Source organism: Manacus vitellinus, unplaced genomic scaffold (assembly GCF_001715985.3).
Source record: "Manacus vitellinus isolate BGI_N305 unplaced genomic scaffold, ASM171598v3 scaffold_60_pilon, whole genome shotgun sequence".
Taxonomy (NCBI): domain Eukaryota; kingdom Metazoa; phylum Chordata; class Aves; order Passeriformes; family Pipridae; genus Manacus; species Manacus vitellinus.
Window position 1 is genome coordinate 3,018,323 of NW_021940687.1, and position 9,673 is coordinate 3,027,995.

The 9,673-nt window shown below is 47.0% G+C and overlaps 3 protein-coding genes across 3 annotated transcripts in view; 1 reads left to right on the forward strand and 2 right to left on the reverse strand.

Annotated features, from left to right (window-relative positions):
* Positions 1-3,826, reverse strand: part of RNF168 (ring finger protein 168) — a 12,807-nt gene extending 8,981 nt beyond the window's left edge. The window contains exon 1 of the mRNA XM_029963692.1: positions 3,686-3,826. The gene's annotated coding sequence lies outside the window, so the exon portion shown is untranslated. The remainder of the gene's footprint in view (positions 1-3,685) is intronic.
* A 930-nt stretch (positions 3,827-4,756) lies between these two features.
* Positions 4,757-8,969, reverse strand: WDR53 (WD repeat domain 53). Its single transcript, XM_025896144.1, has 2 exons — positions 8,478-8,969; positions 4,757-6,016 (listed from the first exon to the last, which is right to left on the reverse strand). Exons 1-2 carry the CDS (start codon positions 8,952-8,954, stop codon positions 5,429-5,431), a joined length of 1,065 nt encoding a protein of 354 aa, XP_025751929.1. The 5' UTR covers positions 8,955-8,969; the 3' UTR covers positions 4,757-5,428.
* A 301-nt stretch (positions 8,970-9,270) lies between these two features.
* FBXO45 (F-box protein 45) overlaps positions 9,271-9,673 on the forward strand; it is a 6,070-nt gene continuing 5,667 nt past the window's right edge. The window contains exon 1 of the mRNA XM_029963671.1: positions 9,271-9,318. Coding sequence (XP_029819531.1) covers positions 9,271-9,318 — 48 coding nt within the window. The remainder of the gene's footprint in view (positions 9,319-9,673) is intronic.

Genomic DNA, 9,673 nt, shown 5'->3' on the forward strand with positions numbered 1-9,673 from the left:
GCCTTCTCATTTCTCCTCGGAGTAAGAATGATGCAAATAATAAAAAACCCACCCGCAGTGTTTCTCTTCTCCCATCAGCTCGTCCTGTTCTGGTTCTCCCTTTTATAGGACTGTTCTTCCACGGAACAGCTCTGTGATAAAAACTGCTTCATAGCTTTTATTTATTAACTGCTTTTCATTACTTGGTATCTGTTGTATTTTTCCTTACTTAAAATCGTAAGTTATAAGACCAAAGAAGAGGTTTTGAGTTTTGAGCTATTCCACTCCACTTTTGCTGAAGAAAACTGCCAAATTTAAGAGAATTTGCTGTGTTTAGGGAGAAACTACAAGGCAATGCAAGTATTTATGCTTTGAGCCCATTTCTTTGCTGGAGAGACAGGCTGTGCTGGGCTTCTGTCCCCCCAGGTGGTTTTTGGAAAGATAGTTTTCTCCAGCTTTTCCTCTGTTATCTGACTGGCACAAGGCATGTTCTTGAGAGTCCTGAGGATCTCAAAGCTATCAAGATATAAATCCTTCAGAGTTCCTTCCTAAATACTGAACAACTGTCTCACTACTATGTAAGCAATGTGTGGTTTATTAGTAGAGCATCAGCTACTTCTTAGAGAATTTTTTGCGATTTTTCTTTCTGTTTTACTGGCAGAACTTCAGACTATATTAGCTAAACAGAAACTGCACTGTTGCTAATTTTTTTTACAGAGAAGACCCTGCGTTTTTCCCTTTAGCTTCTCTTTCTCCACCCCCAGTTTGCCCTACTGCTTCTGTTACTATTATTGTATTGTTCTAATGTTCAGGGAATGGAGTTCTGAATTGTGACCTACTTGTGTTAAACACTGTATTCAGGTCTTTTGCCTTGTTTGTTGTGGCACTATTATGCGTACCTTTGGCTTTTTTTGTACGAAAAATACACAGCAGCTTTCAGGTGGTGACGTTAAAAAAATAAAAAACCCAAACAAAACCCTCCGAACAAACAAATTAATTTTACACTGTATGAACAGCAGATTAGATAATTTACCCGTAGTTTTCCATTCTTTCACAAGTACTCCAAGGTATTTTAAAGCCAGTTGTTGTAAGAGAAGGACCAAGAATGCCATTTTTTCCCTAACAGTAGCTCCCCCCTCTCCTTGCCTGCCTCTTCTCCTGCCACCTCCTTCTCCAAGGCCTACTTTGGATTCTGTCTGCAGTTGACCTGAGCGAAAAAATAAAAAGACATCAACCGTGGCACATTTTACTAAGTACCCCAGACCTTAATTCATTGTCTGGCCACTTGAGCACATCCTCGTCTAACGATTTTCTGTTGTTTCCTGAGGCTACGAGACTTCCTCTGCATCTTCCTGCGGCAGGACTCCTCTTGCCTCAGCAAGAATCTGGGGACTAAACCCGAACTTTAATCGGAAAATTGAGTTTGTGCGATGTACAAATGCAGAGTTGAGAAGAAGTGGAAGGGTTGATGTCTCATAAGGGGATCGAGTCCCTCAGCACAGAGAGAGCAAGTGGATAAAATGAGGTGTGAATGAGTTTTAGAGGGGGGGAGGTGTCAGAAAATCAGTGTCCTGGGGGAGATACTCGCCGGTGAATTGCTCCCTGTTTTGCAGCTTTTTATCATGGTAAATAAGCTTCCTCGTGGCCCATTCTCAGCCCTTCTCCTCTACAAATAAAGTTATCGAAGATCTCATCAGTCATGCTACTGTCAGTGTGGTAGTTTGTTTCTCAGCAGCCTTTTAGTCCAATGCTTTACCAGTTGACCATTTTTGTCTCTCCAGCACTTTTTTGGGGGGTATATTGCCCGTCTGTAAATTGATCTTATGTATCTTTAAGCACTTGTAACAAACATTTCAGCATTTGCTAATTTGGGGTCTAAAAACATCAGTTCAGTTACACCACGGTAGGGCCCGTCTCCTACAGCTTTTAGTGAATCCTGATACACTCAGTGCTGCTGCCTCTCGATCCAAGTTTAGAACAAAACGAGGAAGGACAGATTAAACCTCCTGCTTTCATTTCAATCATGACCTCTGAACACTTTTCCTTTAGTGTGAGTGAAGTTACCACTGGGTCAGTGACCTCTAACTCTGGCTAGTGTACACACAAACCACATCCCCATTCTTTACCAGAAAGCTATTTAAAATTCCCCTCTCTCTCTTATTAGCACACAGAACATACTTGGAAGCTATGCAGTAAAAGCACCAGCATTCCCACTTCTCTGAAAGTGTGGTTGTATGGGTAACCTTAGTTCTGCTATTCAGGCATTTACAGAAAATGACATTTTAGAGCTGTCACGTGGTTTTATTTTCCAGGCCAGTGCAGCCTCCAAGCTCTCCCTGTTCACTCACTCAGACACTTCTTCAAGAAGTTTACCACAGATGTAATTTTCACTTTTTTCTTTCAGGAGCAGTTCCAGTGTTTCTCCCTTGGGTCAGGTCTCTAGTATCTGTTTTTGTGGTCACCACTGTTTGGAGTCATAAAAGCTGAGGGAGGGAACCCTGTTAGTATCTCGAGGAGAGGAGCAGTTTTTTTCCAAGTCAGTCTGTCAACACCTAATCGTTCATTTCCTAAACAGAAGTACTGCATCCCATTGGCTGTGATACTCTTGGTAGTGATCGTTTTTACTGCAGGTAAATCACACTGTATGTGTGACAGCTGAGTTGGCTTAAAAATGTCTTGATACTGTAAAGGCAACACATCATAGAATCACAGAATGGTTCGGGTTGGAAGGGACATTAAAGATCATTCCCTTCCACCCCCTGACATGGTCAGGGACACCTTCCACTAGCCCAGGCTGCTCCAAGCCCTGTCCAGCCTGGCCTTGGACACTTCCAGGGATGGGCCAGCCACAGCTGCTCTGGGCAACCTGTGCCAGGGCCTCCCCACCCTCACAGTAATATGAAAGCCCAGAAGTGAAAATCCACTGGGAGGGAACAGTATCCTGCCTGTCTCTAACTGCTGACAATTCCAGACCCGTTTTTGACTCTTTCCTCCCGAAGATCCGTGCTCATGGTCTGTGTCTGATCTGAGCCTCTGTCCCCCGGCAGCTGAGCCGAGCACAGGGAGCGGTGCCAGCGGGGGCAGCTGGGGCTGGATTGTTTTACAGGAAGCCAGGGGACCTGCTGGTCACGTTCCTCTGCCGAGGGCAGGCTTTGGCAGTGGAGGGTGAATCAGCGTCACCCATGTCCTGATCCCACAGCAACACTGATTTGCTTTCTTTAAACTTACAAGAAAGGTCCAGTCTTGTTTGTTTTGTTGGGTTTTTTTTGCTAATGATAACCATTTACTCCCGATCTTTGAATCCTCCAGACTCTGAGGCATTTTCCGAAATTTGGTAATTCATCCCAAATCTCCCATTAACAACAGCAAACCTGAACTTCCTGTGGGTTATAAATCACCTGGCAACACCTCATCCAGCTGCAGGCCTTGGCTGGTGGAGCCACTGCCCAAATCCTGCAGCAAACAGCCAGGACAGCAGCCACAGAACTGACCACCACCATGGAGCTGGTGGCTCCGTCCCTCTTCCCTCCCCAGCGAGTGAAGAAGTCAGAGTGCTCATGAACCGCTCCCTCCCCACATACACACGATGTGTGTGTGCACACCCCGCTCCCCAGGCATGTTTCCAGGGAAGCACAGGTTTGCCATGCTCACAGGTTGCCTGGTCTCCTGCCCCAGCCCTCCCGGTCCCTTCCAGTGCTGCTCAGACCTGTTCAGCGTCTCATTCAGGGAGCGGAGGGAGATGCTGCCTTTAGCCATCTTCCTGGACAACACCAAGAGGAGAAGTAAAAGCTGGGCTTGCTCCTCTCTCCTGAAGCCGGCAGCAACAGCAGGGACAGGGGATCCGGGTCCTGCAGGAGGTTGTTTGTTCCAAGGCTTTTTATAGCCCGTATATCCAAATATAGGTCATGGATGCACCAGCACATGCTCATGGATATATCACACACCGAACCACGCACCTGAACCCCTTCCCCTGCCCCACTGACCACGTGTCTGCACACAGAAACTAATTCAGAGGTGACACACAAGGAGGAAATTACACTGTTCTGGTTTTTATTTTGTGCCGTGTTTTGGCTTCATTTTGCTGTGGTGCCCATCAGCTCATGTCCTGGGCCAAAGTCTCCTGCTGGGGAAGGCTGCACAAGCAGATTGCCTTTGGTTTCTTTAATTAAAAATGATATGATGGTAAAATCAGATTTGGATGAGAATGAGCTGTGTTTGTTTGCAGGGAGCTGCTTTGAGCTAAACCAAGACAGCTGGAATCTCTTCTATAAAGGATGGAGAGCCAGCACTGCCAGCTAATAATTATCAGGAGCTGGGTATGCAAGAAAACGACCTGGAAATTTTTCCATAATAATATGGGTGTGGTAACAGCCCAGTTGGTGAAAAAGGCAGCACAAACTCCCCATCAGTGCAGCAGGTCCTCAGCCAGCACCAGGAATTCAGTTCTGTGACAGGTAAAGGACAGGTTGGGGAGAAAAAAATCCTCTTTTTTAAATTATTTGCCCATTCCATGGGAAATCCAGCACGAACTGAACATGTCAAGAGCTGCAGCATTCCCACTTAGTTCTTCCTACCTTCAATTTGCAAATGAAGAGATGCTTCTAGCAAGCCAAGTTCTGCTCATTGTGTTTCCAAAGCTTTGGGAAGATGAAGTATTTAGGTAAGGAGAAGCCATGCCTTTGGCCCTTCACATTCCCCCTGTGACAGGGGTATAATACACTTTTTGACAGAATTTTGTGTGAGTTTGGCAATATTAGAGTGAGTCTAAGCACAAGGGAACAGTGAGAGAGAAGGCATTTATTTAAGTGTAATAGTTCTTTTTCCCTGGGATAAACAACTGACAGCTGAGCCATCAAACAGGTGTTAACAGTTCCCCTGCTCCCTCCTTTACTGCAGCGTGAGCAAAACCAATTGGCAACAACAGGGAAACTCATTTTATTTACTCATTAATTGACGCTTCCCTGGTCTTACATGCAGATGCTGACAGAATGATGGAAAATAGATTCCACTACAGCTGGTTTAAGCCAACTGGGCTACAGCTTCATGGGGAGAGTCACACGGAGCACTGCAACAGTGCAAACCCCACAGAGCACAGCCAGCAACAGTCCTGTCACTGCTCAGCACCCTCACTCAGCATCGGGGTGTCCCCTCAGTGCTGAATTCCTCTTCCAGCCTTAATTATATCAGCTTAGTCATGGACTGATACCCCCTAAATGTAAAGACCCGTTTCACTTAATTCAAGCAGCAAACTGCCAACCCTGCAGGAGATGGCAGCTGTGAACACAAGAGCCACAGAGAACCAGCACGAGGCCAGGGACACCACGAGTGCGCAGCAAATCCCTTCCCCTGCCAAGGGACATGGGGGTTCACCAGCCAGGTCACTGTCAGTGGATGTAACTGGCTCTGAGGAGTGGTTCTGCCCCCCCAATGTCTGCAAACACCTGGGTATTTACAGTTCTGGCAAGGGATACACCGACACAGAGCTGCTCTGGTCAGCGACCAGCACCCTCCTGGAGCCTTTGATCTCTGCGCACGAGAGCCAGTTCACCTTCTCTCCGTGCTCGATGGTGAGCTTTGGCACAACTCCAGCCTGTTCACTTGAGGACACTTTGTTGAGCTTCCCATTTTTCCTGCTGGAAGCAGGTGCTTGGGCCTTCCTCCTCTGCAGAGATTTTGCTGGGCTTTTCTGCTGCTTCCCAACCTCGCTGCAGACATCCCAGAGCAGGATTTTCCCGTCGTTTCCTCCAGACAACAACCAGTACGCCTCTGGCATAAAGAGGACCTGGGAGACTCCCAAGCTGTGCCCCTGGAACTCCAGCTCACGTTCAAACTTGACACCAGTGACTCGGAATATTCTGACTTTACCGTCCTGAGCTCCGCAGCCAAAGACGTTCCCGCAGGAGGCGACGGACAGGGAATGTGCGAGCGGCGGGTTGAAGAACTGCCCGGCTGACTGTGGGCTGTCGTCCTCCAGGCCACACTCCTGCAGGTTTGTGGTCCACAAGGGGCGAGCTTTCTGCAGGTTCCACAGCATGACCTGGAAAAAACCAGGACGAATCAATGATTTGTCCATTTCACACAAAATCAGATCTTTAGCAGTAAGAATAAACCACCACACTTCTTGTTCTAGCAGAGCAAAGGCTGTGCATGAGTGCAAGAGGTGTAGGGTGTGTGGTGAGGAGGGGCTGAAGATGCCCTGATAAATATGGCAAATCTTTCCAGCCTGGTCTCCAAACCCCCACCGCCATACTCTGCAGTCAATGACTCAGACCTTTAGACCACGAAGGGGATGCAAACCCTGCTCTAAAAGCCTCTGCATTTATCTCAGCAACAGCAATCCTGACATACTGCACATCAATTATTGAGAAGGAGGGACATGGAAACACTCGCAGTGAATAGAAATCAGTATCATTCTGGATTTTTGTCTCTGCTACGCACTTGCCCTACAATAATCATCACCATGAATGTGTCTGAAAAATGGGACAGCAAAATGCAAACAGCAGTTTAGGCTCTCATTTTTAAACAGGTGTATTTGTATTTCTTTTTATATCCAGTGAGTAGATCTGGTTTGTGCTATTGAGCAGGGTGTGCTTTTCCTGAAGAGATGGGGGGAGGTTGTGCTTTTAGTCTTGCTTTTCAAATGCCACCCCACCCCCAAGCCCCCTCTGAAGTGATAACTGTGCCTTCACACGAATCCTGGGTCTCTCATATAGCAGTTCAAGCACTACAGATTTATACTGAGCCAATTAAAAATAATTCTCTCAAGACTTTCATAGGATATGAATTGACAATAAGCATTTTCAAGGCCAACAGAGCCAGAAGCACAACTCAGTCTAATGCAGCACTGGTGTGCTGTTTGCTTCATAAAGCTAAGCTTTAATTTGTTGTTGATAAAAATATTCCTTCAGCAGTCAATCACCAGTAGTAATCACCAGCAGTAATCACCAGAAGTCTTTAAATCTGGGCCACAAAGGAGCTGTCACCCTGGCTCTGCCTTTCTGGAATCCAAGTCACGCTAAAACATCTGCAACACATCATTTCCTGTCACCTTCCTGTTTCAGTGACTGCTCTTGCTGCTGCATTAAAACTACTTTGCTATGGATGAAAGGGAAAACTTTCCACAACAACTGTGATTTGTAAATCAGAGAGGCTGGGTGATGCTTACAGAAAATACTCCTTTTTCCATCACGGACAGCACTGCAACAGCCTGATAAATCCATCAACTGCTGACAGGTTTCCTGCAGACTAAGTATTTTCTGTCCTCGTGGCGTTTTCCCTGCTTCCTTGGAACTCCTGAAAGAACTGCAGCAACCTAAATTTCAGTTCTTACCAGCCACAGCTTCCCCGAGGGTTTGACTGTGAATCCAGAACATGTTTTGATGCTCGTGGAGCTCGTAACTTGTCCAAAGACATGCTGCAGCACAGCATTCCAGAGCTCTGCAGCTCAGCTCCCCTTTGGGAAATGATGCATCTTAAAGGCAGCCTCGATGCAGAAAAATGCTCTTTTCACTATATAAAAACACACTAATGAATTCCAACTCTTTTGGGATACTGACTTTCACCTAAAACCCAGCTTGCTGAGCTACAATAAAAGAAACTAATACTAAAAAGTCACAAAAAAAATAACCAGCTCACTTGCACCTAGTGGTATATAAATGCTTACAATTCTGATAAAAAGCTTCCAGGCTTGTGAATCTGCATTTTAGGGTCCTGAGTTAAGCCAGCTAAGGCACCGAGCATTTACTCCTCTCAGACTAGATCTATCATCAGGAATTTAATGTGGAAAATTACCATTTATCCTAACTACCAGCATGTATTTGCTCTAATGGGTTTGAGATGTGCTTTGGTTTCAAGAACACAGAGTGAAACTGTTCAGTGCTGTCAAACAAACTTCACCCTGACATGCTGGAACCACAGAAACCTTTGAGAAGTGACAGTTTCCATCTCGGGCTAAACCAGGAATGTGGTCAGATCTCAACCACTGGAAAGAAATTACTGAAAAACATCTGTTCTGGGTGGCAGGCTCTGAACTTAACTCCTAGCACGGTTCTTCTCAGAATGCAAAGGACAAAGTTTCCTCTTGACGAGGACAGAGAAGTGTAAAAAGGCAAAGAACATTTCATGCTTCCAAGAGATCAATCAGAACAAAGGATGAGTTGTAAAAATGACTTGTCCTTAGTGATATGCTCCACTTGGAAAGACGTTGTAGTAAAGGAGCTTTGCACTGTATTCTGATTTCCTCCCACCCCGCTCACTTTTGGATTGTAAATATTGAGGAAGATAAAAACAGGGAGAGGAACTGCTGAGTAGAAAATGGCACAAACAGCCTTGACACTTGGTTTTTGGGCCAAAACTACTTTTGAATAGTGATGGAGCTTCCCAGTGACTGCAGGCTGGACACCTTCACTTTCAGTGAAAGTCTGTGGGTGCCTCACTACGACAGGTGGGGTTATTACTGTTTCACTTCACCAATAACCATCTACGTGTATGCAAATCACCTGCATGTCCAGTCCACAGGAAACCAGGCTTTGAGGCCGCTGAGGTCGGAAGGCAACAGAGGAGCAGATGTTGGAGTGTCTCAGGGACCGTATGGCTTTCTTGCTTTCCAAGTCCACAACCTTTATGGCCCCCGAGTCATCTGCCGCGGCCAGGAAGCTGTCAGTGTCGCTCAGGGAGAGGCAGTTGATCTCCTCCTCGTTCACGTGGAAGCGCTCCAGGGGCTCCTGGAGGGCCCGGACATCCAGCACGCTGATGGTTTCTCCGTGGGAGGTGTACAGGGTGCTGGGGCGGCGGGCGGAGAACACCGCGGAGGTCACATCCTCCTCCCCCGGGAGCCGGAGCTGTCCCGCTGGAGAGCCTCCCCCATCCCACAGCGCCAGCTCCCCGCGCTCCGCGCCGGACACCACTAGCCCCTCTGCGCTCACAGACAGGCACAGGACAGAGGAGGAATGTCCACCAGTCCATTTGACTGCCATGCTTTGGGGACACCTCTGAAACAAACAAAAAAAATCCCTGAATTGAGCTGGTTGTCGGTCACATTACAGCAGAAACTTATCAAGAAACAGGATCATCCTGCGAAGTACTTGAAACTTCAGTGTCCAGGTAAAGCAGGCATAGCTCAGTACCCACGTGGAGCTTTGGCTCAAACAGCAGCAACACCAGGTGCTGGCAGGTCTTCTCCAACCTAAAGGACACAACGATTCTACGATCCTTTTAAAAGCAGCATTACCAGTTTAAGGCAGGTTAGTTGCAAGGGTTGCAACACGTTTAACTGGGTCTCAGAGCACGCCCATGGAGCTCGCCAAGCTCACCCTTCCCTGGCGTGACTGCTCACAGCCCGTACCACAGCCCTGCTTACGGGACATCAGCAGAAAATTAAGTGAGGGAGGAAAAAACAAAAAAAAAGAGTGACACAAAAGCATAATAAGCGTTGGAGGGGCTGGGACACTGTGGGGAAAGGCGAGTTAATGGCAGGGCAGGGCACAGGCAACGTGGGGCTCGTGTGACAGCCCAGAAGCCGCTTCGCTGCCCTCCGTGGGTTTATCGCGTTACTGGGCAATAAACGGCTTATTTTCGTTTGGGGTATTTTTTACCATGTTACGCTTTCCACGTGATTTTTGCCGGGACACGTCTAAAGAGCAGCCAGCACCCATTCAATGCACCAGTAAAACTTCGGTCTCAGCGATTAAGTAAC